Source organism: Tachypleus tridentatus, chromosome 1 (genome assembly GCF_004210375.1).
Source record: "Tachypleus tridentatus isolate NWPU-2018 chromosome 1, ASM421037v1, whole genome shotgun sequence".
In the NCBI taxonomy this organism is placed as follows: domain Eukaryota; kingdom Metazoa; phylum Arthropoda; class Merostomata; order Xiphosura; family Limulidae; genus Tachypleus; species Tachypleus tridentatus.
This window is the reverse complement of record NC_134825.1, coordinates 78630223-78652836: the sequence shown is the minus strand read 5'-3', so window position 1 is coordinate 78652836 and position 22614 is coordinate 78630223. Positions and strand designations below refer to the sequence as shown.

At 36.8% G+C, this 22614-nt stretch overlaps 2 protein-coding genes across 3 annotated transcripts in view; one reads left to right on the top strand and one right to left on the bottom strand.

The window, feature by feature from the left end:
- The first annotated feature begins 4013 nt into the window (after nucleotides 1-4013).
- On the top strand, nucleotides 4014-7427 carry LOC143253064 (uncharacterized). The gene is made up of 2 exons (XM_076506250.1): nucleotides 4014-4058; nucleotides 5633-7427. The coding sequence occupies exon 2, from the start codon at nucleotides 5809-5811 to the stop codon at nucleotides 6811-6813; it is 1005 nt and encodes a 334-aa protein (XP_076362365.1). The 5' UTR covers nucleotides 4014-4058; nucleotides 5633-5808; the 3' UTR covers nucleotides 6814-7427.
- A 3101-nt stretch (nucleotides 7428-10528) lies between these two features.
- Nucleotides 10529-22614, bottom strand: part of LOC143253071 (tetratricopeptide repeat protein 1-like) — a 44796-nt gene continuing 32710 nt past the window's right edge. For both annotated transcript variants that reach the window (XM_076506272.1, XM_076506262.1), the window contains one exon: nucleotides 10529-12215. In XM_076506272.1, the coding sequence (XP_076362387.1) occupies nucleotides 12091-12215 (125 nt within the window). In that variant the 3' untranslated portion in view covers nucleotides 10529-12090. The remainder of the gene's footprint in view (nucleotides 12216-22614) is intronic.

Here is a 22614-nt window from a genome sequence, read left to right as displayed (position 1 = left end):
TCTGTAGTTTTAACACGTTTAATGTTTCAAACAAAAAGTGTATGTTGAACTGATTGAATATAATGATTTTAAAAAAATTCTCAAGCCAATTGAACTATTTTTCAGACGGTTATCATTGTACATTTCAATTGTAAGCCTTACGGGCATGTAAAAAATATTGCCCTTAGTTAAAGGAACACGAAGAGCCAGTAATTGTTTATTGAAATAATGAAGACATGACTCAAGAAGATTTTCGGTTGATAATATTTGATGACAATAGATCGTCCACTGTTTGGAATTTACGTCCATTTCTATAAACTTCCCTAGCCATCTACCCCCAAACATTTTCAATAGGTTCAGTTCGTGCGAACACGTTGGATGGTCCAAAAAAATCACGTTATTCGCCGTGAAAAAGTCCTTAGTCCTGCGGGCACTGTGGATTGCAGCATTGTCCTGCGGAAAGATCCAGTCATTTCCACACAAGCAAGGGCCTTCAGTCAATAAGGATGCTCACTCCAACATGCCAATGTAGCCAGCTGCTGTTTGATGTCCCTGTATAATCTGAAGCTCAATTGTTCCATGGAAGGAGAAAGCACCCCAGATCATGAAGGAACCTCCTCCACTGTGTCGTGTAGAAAATGCCTCCGGTGGGATATCCTTACCGTGCCAGTAACGTTGGAAACCATCTGGATCATCCAAGTTAATTTTTTCTCATCAGAAAACAAAACCTTCTTCCACTTTTCTACGTTTTTCATGTTTGGTGCTTCTCAGCAAAGTTTAACCGAGCTACGAGGGCTGTTAAAAAAATACGCGGACTGTTTGAATTGCGCGACTCCAGTTGGTTTCAGGGGAATCCGCTTGGTGTCGCTAGGTTTGCACAGATCAGCTAATTACGAAGCAATTACTCGATTGCAGATATCTTCATTTGTGTATTAGCTATGCGGTTTTAACTGAAGTGCGATTTTTTCGTTTGGCGGATTTCAGAATGAATGACCTGAAGGAGCAACGACTTGCTGTGAAATTTTGTGTTAAACTTGAAAAATCTGCGACTAAAACTTTTGCTATGCTTAACACGGCTTACGGTGATGTTGCTATGAAGCGTACGGCATGTTTCAAGTGGCATGAACGGTTTAAGGATGGTCGACAGTCCATTGAAGATTATTAGCGTCCTGGACGTCCTTCCACGTCAACTGACGACCCACACGTCGACAAAATCAACACCTTGGTGCGGGCAAATCGACGTCTGACTGTCAGGGAGCTTGCTGAAGAGTGTGGGATATCAGTTGGATCTTGTTACGATAATTTGACCGAAAAATTGAAGATGCACCGCGTTGCTGCGAAATTCAGCCCTCAGAACTCGTGAGTTTTTGGCCAAACACTCGATCACTGTTCTTCCCCACCCCCCCTACTCACCTGACCTTGCTCCTTGCGAGTTTATCTTGTTCCCCAAACTCAAAAGACCCTTAAAAGGAAGAAGATTTGAGACGATTCCCGAGATTAAAGCAAATGCGACGAAGGAGCTGGAGGACATTACAAAAGAAGCGTACCAGGACTGTTTCAACAAGTGGAAACACCGTTGGGATAAGTGGGTGCGTTGGGGAGGAGAGTACTTTGAAGGGGTCCCAGACCTGTAACTTCTAAATAAAGTACATTTTGTTTTATGACGTCTGTCCGCGTATTTTTTTAACAGACCTCGTATTTCGTGGTGTGGAAAGAGGCGTAGCCTTTGAAGACGTTTACGGCTTTTAAAGCCTTTCTCTCGTAGATGCCGTCTTGTTGTTGTTCTTGAGCTACATTCTGCGTCCGTAAAGGCCTTAATCTGGTTCGATGTTCGGCTGGTGTCTTGCCGGACAACCCATCGAATCCTCCTGCTCAGTGCCGGCGAAATTTTCTTGGGCTGACCACTTGAAATTCTCATTCCGTACCTCTCAGGGTCTTTTAAGAAATTTGCAACAGCAGTTTTACTACGTCCAATCTCACCAGCGATGGTACATTGAGAGAGACCTAGCTTTTGCAGCTCAACAATTCTGCCACGTTCAAACTCTGTCAACGTTTTAGCCTTTCTCATGCTGTTACCCAGTGTAACACAGGAGATGTCAGTGGGAGATGTTGACAACGCTAATGCTTGAACACAAATGACTAAATTTCGTTAAGTGTTTACCGATTAACGCTTCGTTTCAGTATGGTCTTAAACTTTTGACCAGCTAGTATTTAGGCTAATTTTCATAGTGTTCACATTTTCCCTATTAAATGCTAAAAAAGTTTTTTTTTTTTTTATTTTCCCTTTTCGTATTTTCATCTTTCGAAGCTCTACTCAAATAAGTGGTTGAGTCTATCAACGCAAAATGCATTTTTTTTTCTTTATGTTCATTGGCCTTAAAATTTTGGCTAACATGGTACATGTTGTTGAAATTCTTTGATACTTAACCCTACTCTAGAACGGGGCAAGTTTCGGATTTCATCTAATATCCACCTTGATCTGCTTTATTTCGTTATTGCTTACTTTTCGCTTATATTTTTTGTTATTCCTTTTACTATCGTTACTGCTAGGCTTAGAACTTCTTCCACTTTTGTCATTTACTGGATTTTGTTTTAAACACTTTTTATTCTTAACTCTCCGACTTTGTCACGTATCGTTACGCTTTAGAAAACCAGTGCTTTCATATGTTGACGGTTGATCCTTAGACTTGCAAGTGTTAGCGTCATGCTTCTGACTACTAACTACAGCAAGCGGGAAGTTATCATTTGTCTTAACGTTTGCACATAAATTTGAAGGTTCAAGCCCTTCATAACTTAAGATTTCCGTTTCTATGCGTATCTTACCCGAGGTAAAAGATATTTCAGTGTCATAAGCCCTTAAGAAGTCTTGACCTATAATACCATCTATATCGAACTCTATTTACTTAGAGATGTAAAACTAGTGTTGTAACCCTAAATATCCTCTTCTTAATTGAACGCTATACTTACATAGCGTTTTAACAGGATGTCCTGTTATGGAAGTCAATATATTTTTAGAAACTTCCTTCCAACCATTATTCAACAATGTCGGTTTTTTTGTGCACAAACTCTGCATTTAACAGAGAAGATCCAGTGCCTTTATCAACCAATAACCGACAAGCTATACCCTATATTCCTACCACAACTACTGGTGACATTTCGTCAATATTATAGACACTCAATCTTTTATTCCATATTGCCAGAACTACTTCTCTTTTCGCCCCGCAATACCAGCAGGGATCACTTTTTTGTTCCTACTGCCAAAGTATTATCTTTTTCAGAGAATTTTTCTTTAAAATTTCCAACTCTTGGGGCTTTTCTGTAGTCAAAATGCTTGCAATGTTTATGGTTTCAATCTATGTGGCCTTTAATACCACAATTAAAACATGCTACAGGCTCATTTTTATCTTGTTTTACCAAGTAACGTTTCGCTATGTGGCCAACCTTGCCACACTTAAAATTGTATAAAATATCTATTCCAACACACAGTTTACATATTTCATTACAGAACTTTATACAACATACTTAAATTCATAAAATTATACATTATAGTGTACAACATCTACTCCAAAACATAATATAATACTTTATACACTGCTTAACCAGTATATATTTATATAATTTGTATATAGAATTCTTAAGATAATAAACAGATTTTAAAACTCCCTATATTACCCATGTACAGCCTAATCTTCTCGAAAAAAACTATAGTGGATCATTTTAATGGTTGTATACTGTGGCAGATATTATTTTTGCGTTGCAGATATTCTTTGTGAGGTTAAAATAACTTTTTTTTTTAAACTGCTGAATGTCAGCTTATCCATTACTGTATTTAATTTGTACGTCAGAGGATTATATTGTCACAATAATGTATGTATGTAGTTACCAACACAGCCATAAAAAAAATATATTTAATTTTTGACGTGCTCTATCATCTGAAGTTTTCACTACATTATCACAACATTTGTGAATGCTCTGGTCGTACCAAAGACATGTATTAAGTTATCCTTTTTTGGCGCATGCGTCGAGTGTAGTTTTGGTACACTACCAAGCCAGAGAAGGCTAAACTTCGCGGGCGAATGGTAAGTAACTGGAAAGACTTCCATGTTCCTTGAAGTATTTCTCTGTCTAAATGTATGTATTTCTTTTAAATGATTGGAAAACCTCTGAACACGTTTTAGCTTGTGTCAAACATAACCCGTGTCATTTCAAATCTAATAGTTGCCATGATAACGCTGCACTTAGCTAAAGACCTGAGTATATATTTAGAAGGATTTACAGTAGAGACAAATTATTGATTTTAACGCCATATAAATGTCCATGGTGTGATTATAAGCTCAAATATAGGTTTATGTGAACTGTATGACATTTCAAAAATAACACTGCTTTTGTATTTTCCCTAATAAGTTATTTTTTAAATTTTAAGTTGTAACGCCATTAACAAACACCGTATTTTGTTTTGTTCATCTGTTACTCTTGCTGAGCTACATACTCGTACGTGTATCTTTTCTTTTATCATTGCTCGTTAACTTTTGACATTTAGACGTGTAATAACGTAAACGTATAGAAAACAATTTATTTTTATGTATACTGGCATTAACACAAATATATTCATATGAAGCATATATTTATAAACTCAAAGCTTTCATATACCATATAAGATGTGAAATTTATACCAATCTTAACATTTTAAAGCGAATTACTTATAATGAATTATATATCAAAATTGAATTAAACTATCACGTATTTTGCACCTTTATCTTTTTAAAAGCCTGACATGAAAACTCATAAAAGTATATGTCTCAAGACAATCTATTTGAAACTTACCAACGTGTCGTAATCTATATATATCCATTGCACACTGGCATCCAAAAGTGAACAAAACTGTTTAACAGTGAGTGTTTATTCCTTAATATTCATACTAAACAAGCAAGCTCTAATGACGTAATTATTTTAGTTAAATGTCTGGTCCTAAACTTTTGCTCCACTCATTGAAACATTTTATACGTGAATATTACTTAGAAGTTAATTTTTGGAACGATCAATATAAAAAAATAATCATGCACCAAATTCAAATTTATCTGGTTATTCACGATTGCTAAGAACAGCACTTTTTACGTTAATACATTATTAAGGTACATTGAGTTCTTTATAATAATTAGCCCATTTTTACTTTATGAACTTTATTAGTTAGTTATCACCATTAGATTCCATCAAGGAACATAAGGCCGCAATCGCTTGCGGATTCTTCAACAGGTATTTAAGTGAGTAGGTTGTTAGCCCACTGCACCGAGCCGTCCCTAATTTAGGAGTATAAGACAGAAGGGAAGGCAGCTAGTCATCACCACTCACCGCCAACTCTTAGGCTACTCTTTTACCAATGAATAGTGGGATTGGTCGTAACATTATAACGCACCCACGGCTGGGAGGGCGAGCATGTTTGGCGCGACGCGGGAGCGAACACACAACCTTCGGATTACGAGTCGCACGCCTTAACACGCGTGGCCATGCCAGGCCGAACTTTATTAGGTTATCGTAAAATATTAATTTGAACTATTGGACATTCTTACTTTATAAAGAAATAAATTTTAAAATTATGCACATTTTTCTTTCTAATTACAAATAAATGTTTTTTTTTTTTTTTTTCTTTTTTCAGTTCCAATCATGAAATATGGAAATCGTATTTTCATGAGCTTCTTTCTGTTATTACAATATTACTTATTCTCAAATATAAAGCGTTAAAATACATGTTTTCTACTTACCGCGGTGCTTAACGACAAATTTAGTTTTATGCAGTGAAAGAAAACTACTATCACATCTGTGTGCAACAAAATGAATCATTCCAAAGCCGAAGAAACATCTCAACTTCCTCCCCCAAGTTGTGGTTCGACAGTGATACCGCGTTCCCCTAGCCACGATTCATTTGCAACGAACCTATCCCTGATATCTACATCTAGTCTTCGATCTCAGGTTGGTCAATTAAGAAGCAGTTTGATGAGGACCTCAAGAAATGGAGAAGAGCCGGAGGAGTCACTGAGACAGAGTCCTCCACCCGTAGAGATGGTGTGGGGTCGGGCAGTGGCTAAAGGCAGTCGCAGAAGCAAAGAAAGCTTATTTCTAATTCCCTCGGAGCATTACGCACCTGTTAGAAAAAGAACATTGTCAGTAGAAGTTCTTTTTGAAGAAGAAACTGAAGTAATCCGTAATTGTGGAGCACTATCATCTTCTCTATGCCTGATGAAGAGCTTTAGTACTTCAGATATAACGCAAATTATAACAGAAGAGAGTGGATCTCTGCGACCAAGTACTTTGGAGCTCCCTTTCTGTGACTGGAAACAATTCGAGCTTTTCAATGGACGTATGGATGATGCTTTTCGTTCGATTTCCACTTGCATTGTTGTTGGTGATGTCGCTTCATCTTCTCATTTGGCATCCCTTCTTCCTCAATTTCAGTTTGGCAGTATATCTTCTAACATCACTCCAGCAGAGTTTGTTCGTTCTATGAACAAAAAAGTTAGACAGAGATACATACATAGTAGAATCTTATCTATCTATAAAGCATTAGAAAGACTGACATACAGTGAAGTCAACTTTTTGAGGGTATCCAAACAACGGGAAACCTATGTCAACGTTCCTAAAGTACAAATATTTTCAGACATTGACCGCAAGGAAGTACAACTTCCTTCTCTCAGTTTTCGTGGCCTGAATAAGAACCTAACTCTTACGGTCGAAGATATAGATAAAGAAAAGGGGAGGCCACTCACAAAGTACGAAAGAAACATAATGACATTTAAGTGGCTACAAAACTTGGAAGAAATAACTCTTGAAGTAAGTTAATAAACGAAATAACTAGTTTTATTTTCCTGTAGAAAAGTTCAGTTTTTCAGATATTTAAGTAACTGTATTTCAGTGTATAAACATGAAATCTATAAATTTTCCATATAACAAGTCTAATATTTTTATTTTCTGTTGTCGAAGGTGTTTTATTTTCGTGGACGCCAAGAATTTCCCTATGAAAGTTAGTTTTTTGATAACGAGATTTTTAGAACACACAAAACAGAAAAGACAGAGCCCTGTGAGAAAAATAAAACTAGTAGAAAAGCTGCTTGAGTATATATTTATAATTGTAAAATAGGAATAAAATTACTCACTGATTCAAATTCTGAAGGTTTTATTCAGTATATCAAGGAAATGCTGCATAATTAATATTTTCAAAATAATAAATTAACTGTTGAATAAAACACAGATCACAAATTAAAATTTGTAATATGCAATATCTGAAAAATATTTGACTTGACTGTCTTTTCCAACTTTTGATCGATGTACCTTTTCAATTTAAATAATTTTGGAGCCAATTTCACGTTTTAATATCAAAACAGGTAATTTGAACTACAACCATTTTCGCAGTTCTTCTCCCATAAAATTCGTTAATTCTTAAACGTTATCGTTAAAGTTTCGTTTGTTTGTGGTATAAATTGCATAACATGTCTATGTTCTGTGTGTCTATTCAGCAGCAATTAAAGTTCATACGTTCAAGAAACATGCAAACAAGATGTAACATAAAACTGGTTGGGCCAGAAATGGCCAATGGGAGATCCTCAACGTTACTCATTTATAACATAAATGAGATTAGTCAAACTTATTTTAGTCACGATAACTTTAATAAAACCACACAACATTAAAACCTCGCCTAAAACTATATGTGTATAGTTATTTGGACACGTCATGTATCAAATCAGAGAACACAAAACGAATTTCCAACAGAGCAATATTCTTGGACCACATTGTAAGTAATAATTTGGACAGAACGAGATCATGTAAATGAATTCTAGTAAAATACCCGAGTTGGTGAAGCTGTTATGGTTTTAAACATAACAAAAATGTTAAAATTTCGCCTCACTGACGATAATTTTTACCACTCTTCTAAATAGCCTTTTACACAGATTAGAGACGTATATAAGTTATATTACAGACCTATCTCTTGTCTGCAATTATATTTTCTCTATACACCACCTTTTCTATTATTATTTATTTCAATACAACCATTTTTTTTTACTTACAAAGCAATAAATTTTCAATTTAACTATTCCAAATATGAGGTAAATAGAAATGATCATCGTCATCCCAATGGAATTACAAACTTTTATTCTACCACCATCATTTCATCACAGAAAAGTATCGTCAACTTTGATATTAGAAGTTATTAACAGCCTTTATTTGAATACTTCTGTGGGAACAACTTAAAGGATTTGTTTAGATTTGTGCCAAATGACTAGGTCAGAAAACCAGGAATTCAGATGGCCATCCCTAATGGTGAGTTACTAAAGAGAGAAAACAACCAATTAGCAACATCCATGATATGATCAAATATTGGTTTAACTGTCGCTTTTATAATGTGCTCAGAGCTGAAAGTATGGAATGTATTCAATGTCATAACTGCACAAGTCTTTGACTTTCTGATCTGTAGTTCAGCATGCTCTTCATCAAGTTATCAACACTCAAATCCCAAACATTATGTACACACTCATATACTAATAGAAAACACAATGATAGCATTTCAAAAGTGGATCGTTATTTAACCATGCTATAAATTTTAGATAGACATTTTCTTTATATATTTGGTTGTACAGCTGACAATATGATCCAATGTTACTGGATCAGCAAACATCTCATTAAGTGCTGCACTCCACATGTAAAATTCCAATCATCTAGTCTGCCAGATGTGATGTCATGGCTAGGGATACTTTTAACTGCCATGGTTGTGGTCCTCCAATTTCATCAAATGATAACCTATGTATTGTGGCAAAACAAATTAATTCTATAGTTCTGCTTCTTTATCCAAATTTGAATTTTTTATGGCAATGGTGCTACTACCTACTAAGTGTATATTGTACAAGACTTGTATAAAGAGCATTACAACAGATTCACACTTCTCTTACCAGCTCAATTTCACTGAGCACTTGTATCTTGAAACAATGTATCAGAGTTACCTGCCTCTCTGGATCAAACATACTTATGGTAGATTGGTTATAAATACCAAAAAATGTCCCATAAAATCCTGTGAAATTTATGTAACAAAGTGATAAAGATCTCATTAAAGCCAAATACACCTACGCCTACTAATATGAGGCCAAATACTTCAAAGAAATGAAAGAAAATGTTTTGTGTTTCAAGGATGGATTATGTAGTTTTCTAGGTAACATAAAGAAATCAATAAATGACAGAAATGTAGAAGTTCACCAATCCTGCTAAAAAGTTTGAAACTGATAAAATAATCCTGAGTAATACAGCAACAATAACACCTAGGCACAAAATAGTATTAAACATGAGGTGCATTAAATATATCAGCTCTGTCTGAGATTAAGGTTTGAGAAATGAAACAAAGTAATAGAGGGATATAAGTGAAATTAAATCAAGGTAAAAATACAACAACCAATTCCTTTTCCTTTTTACAAGAAGCATTTCAATCAACATTTTGGATATTGCTACTTCATCTTCAGTTTAATTTGATGCATACTCACAGTAGCTTTGAGTAACATAATTCTCATTGCAGTAAAAACTGTATATAATCACTTAAAATTGAACATGTTATTGTATTTTTACCTAAAAAGTAATAGAAACATGTAACTCTAATATGTATAACTGTCTTCATAGCCTATTGGTTAGTGTTTAGTCAAGAAAATATTTACATTCTTATACTGTGGACATCAGTAAGTCACATCAAATTAATGATAACAGCAATACCAGTAAACTGCTAATGGTGTTTTCAACCATATAATTTTTAGAAACACTAATTCAAGTCCTGATGATAGATAGTCCTGAGTTCACACCCTTTATGGGTTATTAATAATACCAGACATATTTAACAGGGTGTTATCACGAATTTCACGGAAAGATGGATAAATGTATCATATTTAATATAGATTATATTTAATTGTGATACCTGATGGCTCATTTGTTGATTTTAAACTGATAAATCTGGCCTGTGTTCTTTCAGAACACACATGAAAACAGATAGGTATTTATAAAAAAATGAACATAAATATTCACTACTTTTTTATCATTAGTTGCCAAAAACTAAGATGTGAAACAAATTAAGTGTTATAATCTTTATTAATAGATTTAGATTTCTTATGAAAGTGATATAAATATACTTTAAAAATTATTAAAAGCACATTATACTGAAGTTACAATCAGAACTATTACATTCAAAATGCTTTAAAACGTTACGATAGTATTACACCCAAAAGAAAATAATACTTTCCTAGTAAAGCCCAGCTAACTTATTATATAAATATGATTCTTACAATATAAAAGTAATTGATACTTCATTTGTCAAGCAAAACTTTGTTACACATTCTAGAAAATATTAATAAATCTAAGAAGTATCTACATAGAAGCCCACACATTCCAAGTCAAAGTTCATAAAAGTTTAGTAGTATATATTTATCTGGGTAACTGTGTTCCTAAATTTCTGAAACATACTTTGTCAGTGGCCCAAATATTAGCAATTGTTGCATAGTATATGTAAATACATGACTAATTACATCAGTGTCAGCTTATAACCAATTTTATTCACTGATATTGCATTCACAGCTCATACATGCCAGACTACAGAGACAGCTCTCTTAAACAGAAAATCTAGTTAACCTCAATCTATAAAGTACACAAATTTTGAAACTTGGTAATCCTTAAAAATGATCTTTATGTTTCAAGACACTAATATACAAATAATTCCCTGTAATACACATTATAATGTATTGGAAATTTCACAAAGTTGTATCTTTGATAAATAACCTTCAAGTCTAAAAGATGATATAAAGAAGCTACACTGTTTGTTACACATCCAAACTTTCTTTTTATCTCTCTACTCACTATAACACTGTATATTACATTGATTTTAAATAGTTTGTTATATTTCTGCTATTACACTTTATTTTATACTCTTCATAATCTTAACATGTTGAACTTTTTCCTAATACAACAATTTACAAAATTTCACTTTAAAACATGTTGAACTATTTTTTAAATTCTATATGTGGTGAACATCTTGGGTCTATTTGTTAAGCCTATATCAAAAGGAAAGTTCTACATTTGGTGTGTAAATCATAGCTGAAGTTTACACAGAGACAGCAAACTTATTTTTAATTTAGTTTTACAATACATTGGCTAATTCTAGCAAATATTTTTTTTTGCATACAGAGTAGATAATCAAAGTAAATTAAGTTTTATAACAAATGCAAAAATGTTTTTGAAAAGACAAACACTCTTAGAATACAGATATGCTATTAACTCAAAAAGAAAATTATATGTGCAATAAAATAACTAATTTATATTCAGAGGTAATATTAATGAAGTAGTTGAAAATTATTACAAAACAGCATTATATATACATGAAATTATTTATCCATATGATTAAATAAAAGTAATTAAATACTATGAATCACTATATGAAACTAAACACACTCTCCATTCCTTCAAATGCATCAGCTAATCAAGGTTGTCTTCTTTATATGCATTTGTGTACATATATGTTACAGGAAACATTGTCAACAGCCACTTACTATTGCCATTTTCCCATTATTGGGCACTGACGACAATACCTTACCAATAACAGCAATGTCTAATTTCATCAGCTAATCCTGTGCTTAGGTATTGTATGAATAAACAATGTCAACCAGGATTATATTATCAATACTCAGCCAATAACCAAACTAATATTTTATTGAAAATAAAACTACATCATCTAGAAATTGTAAACAATGTTTCCAATATCCTGACAGTCTTCAATACCAAAGAACAGAAAAAATGACAATTTTTTGACACTAGCCAGAATTTGGACAACACTTTTAACATTTATATGCATAAAGGAATACTTGTACATAGTTGCTTACCTAATTCTTCTCATACTGAAAATAAAGTAAGGTAAATGTTTGGTCGAAATTAGTTTCAGTTTCATTCTGTTCAGGTGAAGCAAATTCCAAATGGTATTAAATCATCAACTGAGCTAAACAAAAATGTGTTAAATCAAGCTACTGAAGTAAAGTTGTGTTACTTAGCAAGTGAGAAAGACACATTAAAAAAACACTGTTTTACAAGTTTTATTTGTATCTTCTAATGTTTGTTATTTTGAAAGTTCACAGAATAGCCTCCAGTATTTGGATCTTGAACAACTTTAAAATTATCTGTTGACAGGCCAAAAGGTCTGAGGATCATATTCCCAAGGTCTTTCAGTTTTCCTAGTAATACATAAAAAAAAATCAATTGAGAATTATTAAGAGATGAAAATCTGGGTTCATAATGAACTTTTCAATCTTGATAATTTTACAAAGTTTTCTGGAATACCATTATGTTATTATTGAATAGCATACAAGTTTTCTTATACACAGATAATAAAACATTTAGTAATAAAATTTAAACCTACACATTTTCAAGAAAAATGGAAATTGAATATATTTTGTAGTTCATCAAGTGAATCCAATAAAACTTTTCCTGGTAACATAATTCATTGGTACATTTTATTACAAGATATTAGTCAATATGGAAAACTTGAATTACTTTTAGCACTATTATTTAATTACCAAACACCCTATGATTGTAACTTAACTTTTTTAGCTGGACTTTAATGTGAAATATTTTAAAATAAACTGTGTAATAATGAGAATTATCTTCTATATTATTATTAAGACATTACAGTAATTAGATTATTTTCAAATATATATAAACTAGATGTATGCACTTGTATGAGATGTTAAGCATATTCAAGTAAATAAAATATCACTATTAGGTTAATATTTTCTAAGGCTGTTTGAAACATTCTGAAAAAACAATTGTTATATACAGTTAAAAGTTTCATAACGACTCTGTTATGTATGTTACTAAACTTTAGTTTGTAAGAAGTTACAAAGGCTTGCAATCTAGGTGATCACAGAACAGTGCTATTTATAATGAATTGTTTGGCACAAAGCAGCTAGGCTATCTGCATCAAACATCCAATAAAAAGTTAAAATTAAAGTGAATTTAGTAATATTCATAAAATAAAATAAAGGTAAAACAAAACAAAGTTAAAAAAAAACATACACAGCATAAAACCAATGTTTACATCTAGTCTACAGTGTTAGGAGAAAAAATACAGTGGTACAAGTTGTAAAGGACTTTCTGTAGCATAATTGTAATTATCATAACTCACCAGGAAGGCTAAGAGGTAAGTACAAAAATCACCACCAGTCACTTGAAGATGGCCTTTCCAATCCTGGTTACGAGTTATTTGACATGGCCATTTACAAAAAGTAAAGTAATAAAAGTTTTAAAAGACTTGTTGCAAAATTTTAATAATAACTTGCCATGATGACAAACAGGTAGTTCACACATCAACGCAAGTCACCTGAAGTTTACCTTTCCATCCCTGGTTGAGTTATTTAATGTTATGGCCATTTTCTAATTTTAAATTGAACTGGATGGACTTTGATTCTTAAAAGGGAATCATTAAAAAAAGTCTAACGTATAAATTAAAAAACTTAAATGGCAGTAAAAAATTAATGGCCTTAAAAAAAAAACTAAAAACATTTCTAAGGTGGACAGTATCACCATCGCCAATGACAATGTCTAGTGTTATGGGACAAACCTTTGGAGAGAACATGTTTAAACTGGTGCTGTCGTTGAGAGTCATAATGACAGAAAAAGAGTAAAATGTGGCCTATTGTAACCTGAGTGTTACACAGACTACACATTGGTGTATCTGTTCCAGATAAAAGAAAACGATAAGATAAGAAACTGTGACTAATGAGTAGTCTAGTAAGAACAACTTCCTCTTTCCAATCCTTATGAAAGTAAGACAGCCAAAGTCCAATATAGGGTTTTATTTGGAAAAGCTTGTTTTCACATTTCTCAGTCCAAGTCAACTGCCAGTTGAATACAGAACTATAGTCCATGTACAGTACAGGCACAGCAGTGATTGTGCCAGAGCAGACAGATTCAGATGTAATGTTGGCAAGCTTGTTCCCGCAAATACCAATGTAGCCCAGTATCCAGAAAAACTGGATAGAAGTAGATGTTAAAGATTGATTGATTGATGGATTTAGTATTTTATGGCACAAAGCAGCTAGGCTATCTGCACCAAATGTCCAGTAAAAAGGTAAAAATAAATTAAATGTAGTAAAATACATAAAAGGAAATGAAGGTAAAACAAAACATCATTGAAAAACAGAAAATGCATAAAACCAATGTTGACACCTAGTCTACAATGTTAAGAGAGAAAGCAGAGTAAGAGAAGTTGTGAAGGACTTTCTTTAGCAAAATGGTAATGATCATAACCCACCAGGAAGACTAAGAGGTAAGTACAAGAACTACTGTTAGTCACCTGAAGTTGGCCTTTCCAGTCCTGGTTCCAGGTTATGTTGTCATAACAGCCATTATCAAAAGGTAAAATAAGAAAATTGTTAAAAGACATATAGCAAAATCGTAATAAAAAATCAGCCAAATGTCCTGTAAAAAGGTAAAAGTAAAGTAAATGTAGTAAAATTCATAAAAGGAAACAAAGGTAAAAACAAAACAGCAATTAAAAACAGAAAATGGCATAAAACCAATGTTGACATCCAGTCTACAAAGTTGTAAAGGACTTCCTGTATCAGAATGGTAATGATCATAACCCATCAGGAAGAGCAACAGGTAAGTACAAGAAACACCGTCAGTCACTTAAAGTTGGTCTTTCCAGTTCTGATTCCCGGGTTGTGTATCATTATGGCCAGTACCAAAAGGTAAAGTAAAAAAAGTGTTAAAAGACACGCAGCAAAATTGTAATAACAACACACCAGAACGACTAACAGGTAGTTCAAACAGCAGCGTTAGTCACCTGAAGTTAGTCTTTCCAATCCTGGTGTAGAGTTATTTAATGTTCTGGCCATTTTGCAATGTCAAATTGAACTAGAGAGATTGAGACTCTGAAAAGGGAACCACAATTGAAAAGGTGTAATGAATAAATATCAAACACTTAAATGAGATTAAAAAGATTAATGGCCATTAAAAAACTAAAAACTTTATCAAGGTGGACAGTGTCACCATCACCAATAACACTGTTCAATGTTACAGACAAACCCTGGGACAGAACATGTTTAAAATAGGGCCATCATTGAGAGTTGTAACGATGGCAAGAAAGTAAAATGTGGCTTACAGTGATTTGAGTGTTACACAAACTACACACTGGTGCACCAGTTCCAGATAAACGAAAACGATGAGTTAAAAACCTGTGACCAATGTGTAGTCTATTTGGAACAACTTCCTCCTTCTGAACCTTATGGATGCTAGATGGCCAAAGCCCAATATAGGGTTTTATTTGAAAAAGCTTGTTGTCACGTTGCTCACTCCAAGTGGACTGCCAGCTGGCACGGAGCCGAGCTTTGAATACAGGACCATAGTCCATGTATGGAAGAGGCACAGTGGTGATAGTGCCAGAGCAGATAGATTTAACTGCCGTGTCTGCAAGCACATTCCCGCAAATACCAACGTAGCTGGTATCCAGAAAAACTGGACAGAAGTAGATGTTAATGAGAAATAGGCTAGTCAGTTTTGAATATCAGCGAGAACAGGGTGTGAGCCAACGTGAAGTGATTCCAAGGCTAGTAGAGAACTAACGAGTCAGAATAAATAGTGCAGTCGGAGTACTGTTCAGCTTCAATATAATCTAGGGCAAGAGATATGGCGTACAGTTCAGCAGTGAAGACAGAAGCTGTAGAGGGGATTCTGCGCACAACCACCGAACTGCAACAAAGCATGGCAGAGCACACACAATAACCTGATTTGGAACCATCCGTATAAATTGGAATGGAATGATTGTTCTAAAGATGTTCAGTAAATAAAAAACGGTACTACCAATCAGGAGTATCTGCCTTTTTCAGATGACTTAAAGAAAGGTCACATTTGGGGGCTGTAATAAGCCATGGGAGGATGGGCTGACCAATGGATTCTACAATGTTATCCAAGGACAGACACAATTCATCCAATTGTGCCTGGATGCAAAGGCCAAAAGGAGCAATGGCAGATCATCTGTTTTATAAAAGTATGGCCCACCAAGGAAGGAAGACACATCACCAGGTGGGATGCTTTGGTGAGGAACGAAGTTTTGAAGAATATAGTAAAGACAGTTGTAAATGGCGAAGGTGCAGAGAAAGTTCATGAGATTCTACGTATAAGCTGTGAACTGGGGAGGTGCAGAAAGCCCCAGTGCAGAGTCGAAGTCCTTGATGATGAATGGGGTCCAGCATCTTTAAGGCCGAGGGTCTGGCAGAGCTGTAGACCATTGTTCCATAGTCGAATTTTGAATGAATAAGAGCACGATATACCTTTAACATAGAACATCAATTTGCCCCCCAAGTGGCAGTAGAGAGGACACAGAGGATGTTCAGTGCTCTTGTGCATTTGACCCGTAGCTGCTTTAAGTGTGGTATAAAGGTCAGCTTACGATCAAAGATAAGCCCCAAGAACTTGGTCTCAGGAATCACTGGCAGCGAAATTTCACCAATATACAGAGTTCAGGATCAGGGTGAATACCCCATTGGCAGCAAAAGTGCATGCAAATGGTTTTAGGGAGAGAAAAATTAAAGCCATTTGCAGTAGTCCACTTCAGTACACGATTGAGGGCAGTTTGCCGCTCAATATATCTCATGTTCAACGACTGACACAAGACGTGAAAGTCATCAACATAGAGCCCGTTTGCAACAGTGAGAGGGAGTTGTTCAGTGATGGCATTTATTTTTACACTGAAAAGTGTGACACTCAAAACACAGCCCTGAGGAACCCCAAGTTCCTGTCCAAAAAAAGGGAAAGTGTCGAACCCACACGAACTTGGAATCTCCTGTCCATTAAAAATATTTTAATAAACATGGGTAAATGGCCACGTAACCCATATATAGAGGTCTTGCAAAATGCCAAACTTACATGTTGTATCATAAGCCTTCTTATTGTCAAAGAATATTGATACAAGATGTTGGCATTTGAGAAAGGCTTATCTAATTGATGTTTCAAGTCAAATTAGGTGGTCCATGGTGGAGTGCTGTCGTCGGAACCCACACTGGGTGGGCGAGAGGAGGTTGTTCGATTCGAGGAACCAAACAAGACAAGCATTAACCATCCTCTCTAAGGTCTTACAGAGAGAGCTTGTCAAAGCAATTGGATGGTAGTTTGAAGGAATTTTGGGATCTTTCCCAGGTTTAAAGAAAGGTAAGATAAGGCACAAGGCATCAGGAAAAACATTCTCCTGCCAGATCCGGTTAAAAAACAATTAGAAGAATATCAAGAGAAGCAGGAGAGAGATAGTGCAGCATGTCATAGTGTACATCATCAGGTCCAACAAATGTACTGCCAGACCGATGAAGGGCCATTTTCAGTTCCACCAGTGTAAAGGGACAATTATAGTCAAAGAAACAGTTCGAAAGAATAGAGGTGAAGGCTCTGCCAGAGTCTTGATGGCCAAGAAGATGGAGGAACAAGCAGAAGTGCTAATTACCCGGCAAAAGCTTTCACCTAGAGTACCGGCAATGCTCCGGAGAGAGGGACAGAATTGTAGTGCCCATTGACCTTTCGAATCCTGTCCCATATGACCTTGGAATTGGTGATAGAAGATATGCTAGTTGTGAACTTAATCCAAGATTCCTTGTGGTTTTGATGTCTTACCTGGCATGTGCACAGGCCCATTGGAAAGCGATGAGGTTCGAAAGTGTGGGATATCTACGGAAGGTATCCTATGTCCCGTTTTTTAGCCTTCCATGCCAAGTGGCAATCAGGATTCCACCATGGACAAGGATATCGTGGAAAATGTGTCGAGGTTTTAGGAATACACTGAGCAGCTGCTTGTATAATACAGTCAGTTACTGCTGCCACACAGTTGTCTATTGATGGCTGATTCACAATGGCAGGATCAAGTTCTGCGAGAGCAGTGAAAGTGGACCAATCTGCCTGACTCAGCTTCCATCGGAGCACGTGGGTGGGGTGGCATTGACTACAGCCAGTCTCTCTCAAAAGTATAGGAAAATGATCACTGCCTAGTGGATTATTGTCAACCCTTCATGAAAAATGGGAGCAAACCAAGAGATCAATAGCAGTAAAGGACTGACTAGGTGCATAATAATAAGTGGAAGAACCAGTATTGAAAAGAGAAGGATTGTGATCAGAGAGCATATGCTCTACAGAGCACCCCTCCTATCAATAACAGCTCTTCCCCAGAGGGGATGATGTCCATTAAAGTCCCCCAGGATTAGAAAGGGAGACGGCAACTGTTCAACGAGAGCATCAAGGTCTGATTGATCATATGTCTCTCAAGGGACAGGTAGAGAGAACAAACAGTAATGGTATGACCCAAGGAAACACGGATGGCTATGGCCTCCAAGGGTGTGTTGAGTGACAAAGACAGGATGGGCACAAGCTGATCAACCAATAGTGCCACCCCTCCATGTACTCGTCCATCACACAGCCTGTCATTTCCGTACATAGAAAACTGCTGAATGGTGACCGTATCAGCAGGTTTTAGAAATGTTTCTTGTAAGAAAAGACATACAGGATGATAGAAAGCAATCAGTGTTTTGATATCATCCAGATTAGAACATAAACCTCGACAGTTCCATTATATCAAAGTGGCCATTTTTAATGACGGGTAGGCGAAGTGGCTGGAGAACCCTTCTGTTTACCACCACGTCTTTTATCCTTACCGTCATTATTCGGAGGAGGTCCATTGACCTCCATGGATCCTGCCCTGGGTTGATTGGGCAAGTCTTTGTTGTTGGAAGGGGATTCTAGTGACTGAGGATGCGAACGAATGATTGTTTTGCATCGTGGGGTGAGAGAAAGAGATGTATAGGAAGAAATGCCTGCATTTGAAACCGAAGAATGTGGATCTTGAGGTTTGTTCGAATGTATGGGAGGAACAGAGATGGGTGTAGAAGTCAATTCATCAACATTTTTAACCATGGAGGTGAAAAGGCTTTTCATTTGTTTTGAAAACAATTCTCTTGAAGGCACAGAGAGATCTGTCTGCACTCCACCACTGTACTTGTGGAACAAAGTGCAGCAGCATATGTTCGAGATGGAGTGGTGGACAGCAATTTCCGAGCCTTAGGATAACTAATGTTATGAGTCATTTTCAAAAGCTGCACCTCTTTTTCCTCCAACCATTTTGGGCAAGAACGAAAGTAGGAAGGGTGGGAACCATCACAGTTGACACAATGTGGGTCCGTGTGACACTCATAGGCATCATGGTCCTTGGCACCACAATGAACACATGTCAGGGAACCACAACAGGATGTCTTTGAGTGGCCAAACCTCTGACATTGAAAACATCGGAGAGGTTTTGGAATATATGGCTGTACCCTGCAAATTAGATAACCTGCCTTGATGGTGGCAGGTGTACGTGGTGATGTGAATGTCAAAACGAGGATATTTGTCAGCAGTGTAACTCCATCTTTGCGAGTGGAGATGCGCCTCACTGCAAAACTCCTCGAGTGAAGAGACTAGCGAGAATCTCTGACTCAGACGTTCTTCAAATTCCTCTCAACAATAACTCCTTGTGATGAATTCAAGGTAGCATGAGGGGTAACCTGAATAGGTACACCCCCAATTGCCTTTGAATTCAAGAGGAGTTCACTTTGTTGGGATGTGGATGTTTCAACCAATATGTCTCCAGATCAAAGCTTCTTTACTGACTTTGGAGAGCCAGCAAGTTCCTCTAGTCCCTTCTGAATAAAAAGGAGGACATTTGCCCTAAAGGTTTTTCTAAAAGAGAATGTAATATAAGAAAATGGAGTACAGGTGTTACAGATGTTGAAGATTGTTGCTCAGAGTCTTCAAGACGTGGTCGTTTACCTACTACCTGTTTTTCATTATTTTATTTAAATTTTTTGTTGGAGGATCCATAGGAAGAAAGGAAAATTTCGGTACCCACTGACCCCACCCACCATAGAGCCCTACAAGGGGACGCACTACAATGTCATGCAAGGACATTGCAGCAACATAAGGGTTTCATGAGCACTATACCCAAACACCTGTTGAGAACTTCCAACACTGGTACTTGGTTGACTCTAACCCAAGTGGACCAGTCGACTGACCCAAGGTGGGCCACCCAAAGGCTGTCTGTCTACAGGAATTCAAGGCCAAAGTGGTGTGTTAAGGTTGGACCCCTCAACCACCAGGATCCTCTCCTCCCCTTCATGGGTTGCCATGAACGGCAAACACGTGGGTGGATGTTTAGATCCCAGTGGAGATAAACTGAAAGAACAGAACCTTCCCTGGGAGGTCCCACCACCACGTACAGGAATCCACACCAAGGGGAGGTGTTAAAGAGAAATGGGCCATCCAGTTTTGAATATTGGTGAGAACAGGGTGTGAACTAACAATGAAGCAATTCCAGGGCCTGTAGAGAATTAAGAGAGTCAGTATAAATAGTGCAATTTGAGTATTGCTTAGCTTCTATGTGATCCAGGGCAAGAGAAATGGCATACAGTTCAGCAGTGAACACAGAAGCTGTAGAGGGGACCCTGCACGCAACCACCAAACCACAACAAACCATGGCAGAGTCCACACAGTCACCTGATTTCAAACCATCTGTATAAATAGGAATGGAAGAATGGTTCAAAAAATGTTCAGCAAACAACAGACAGTATTTCCAATTGGGAGTATCTGCTTTTCTCAGATGACTTAAAGATAGGTCACAACTGGGGACTGTAAGAAGCCACAGTGGGATGGGCTGACCAGTGGATACAGCAATGTTATCCAAGGACAGACCCAATTCATTCAACTATGCCTGGATACAAAGTCCAAAAGTAGAAATGGCAGATTGTCTGTTCTGAAAAAGCATGGGCCACTGAGGAAGGAAAACACAACCCCAGGTGGGATGTTTTGGTAAGGAACAAAATTTCAAAGTGTATAGTAATGACAGTTGCAGATGGCAGAGGCACAAAGAAGGTTCACAAGACTTGATGTATAAGCTCTGAACTGGAGAAGTGCAGAAAACCCCAGTGCAGAGGCAAAGTCCATGATGATGAATGGGGTCCAGCATCTTTAAGGCCAAGGTCCTGACAGAGCTATAGACCAGTGATCCATAGTTGAGTTTCAATCAAATAGGAGCACGATATTTCTTTAGCACAGAACATCAATCCACTCCCCAAGTGGTGGAAGAGAAAACATGGAGGAGGTTTAGTGTTCTCATACATTTGCCCTGTAGCAGCTTGATGTGTAGTATAAAAGCATACAGTCAAAATAAGTACCGAGAACTTTGTCTCAGAGACCATAGGCAGCACAAGTTCACCGATATGAAGTTCAGGACCAACGTGAATACCCCATTGGCAGCAAAAGTGCATGGAAACAGTTTTAGAGAGAGAGAGAAGTTAAAACCATTTGCTGTGGTCCACTTCAATAAACAATTGAGGGCAGTCTGTAGCTGCCACTAAATATATCTCACGTTCAACAAATGACATGAGATATGAAAGTCATCAACGTAGAGCCCATTTGCAGCAGTGAGAGGGAGTTGTTCAGTGATGGCATTAGTCTTTATACTGGAAAATGTGATACTCAAAACACAGCCCTGAGGGATCCAAGTTTCTGTAGAAAAGAATGAGAAAGTGTCAAACCCACATGAACTTGGACAAATAGTCACAAAACTCATGCATACAGAGGTCTTGCAAAATGCCATACCTCTATGTTGTATCATAAGCCTTCTCAATGTCAAAGAATATTGATTCAAGATGTTGTCATTTGAAAAGGCTTCTCTGACTGACATTTCAAGTCAAATCAGGTAGTCCATGGTGGAGCACTGTCGTCAGAACAAAACAAGATGAGCATTAACCATCCTCACTTAGGTCTTACAGAGACAGCTCATCAAAGCAATTGGATGGTAGTTTGAAGGAATCTTGGGGTCCTTCCCAGGCTTAGAAAAAGGTAGTACAATAGCCTGGCACCAGGCATCAGGAAAAACATTCTCCTGCCAGATCTGGTTTACAACAAGCAGAAGATAGGTGGTGCAGCATTTCACAGTGTACATCATCAAGTCCAACTGATGTATTGCCAGACTGATGAATTGCTAGTTTGAGTTCCACCAGTGTAAAGGTATGATTATAGTCATAGAGACAATCACTTCAAAAAGAAAGAATTGATCATTCTGGCCAAGTCTTGACGGCCATGAAAATCGAGGAAGAGGTAGAAGTGCTAGATGCCAGACAAAAGCTTTCACCTGGAGTATCAGCAATACCCCAGATATCAGCTGCTTCTTGGCCATGAGAAAGCAAGATCAAGAGGGGGACAGAATTATATTGCCCAATGACCTTTCGAATCTTGTCCTGTATGACTTTGGAACTGGTGGTGGAAGATATACTGTTTGTGAACATAATCCAAGATTCCTTCTAGCTTCAATGTCTTACCCACCGAGCATGTACATGGGCCTGCTGGAAAGCAATGAGGTGCAAGTGTGTGGGATAACTACAAAAAGTATCCCAGGCCCGTTTTTGAGCCTTTCATGCCATATGGCAGGCAGGATTCCACCATGTATGAGGATATAGTGAAAACATGATAAAGTTTTAACACATTGAGCAGCTGCTTGTAGAATACAGTCAGTCACTGCTGCCACACAGTTGTCTATTGATGGCTTACAGTTGATGGCAG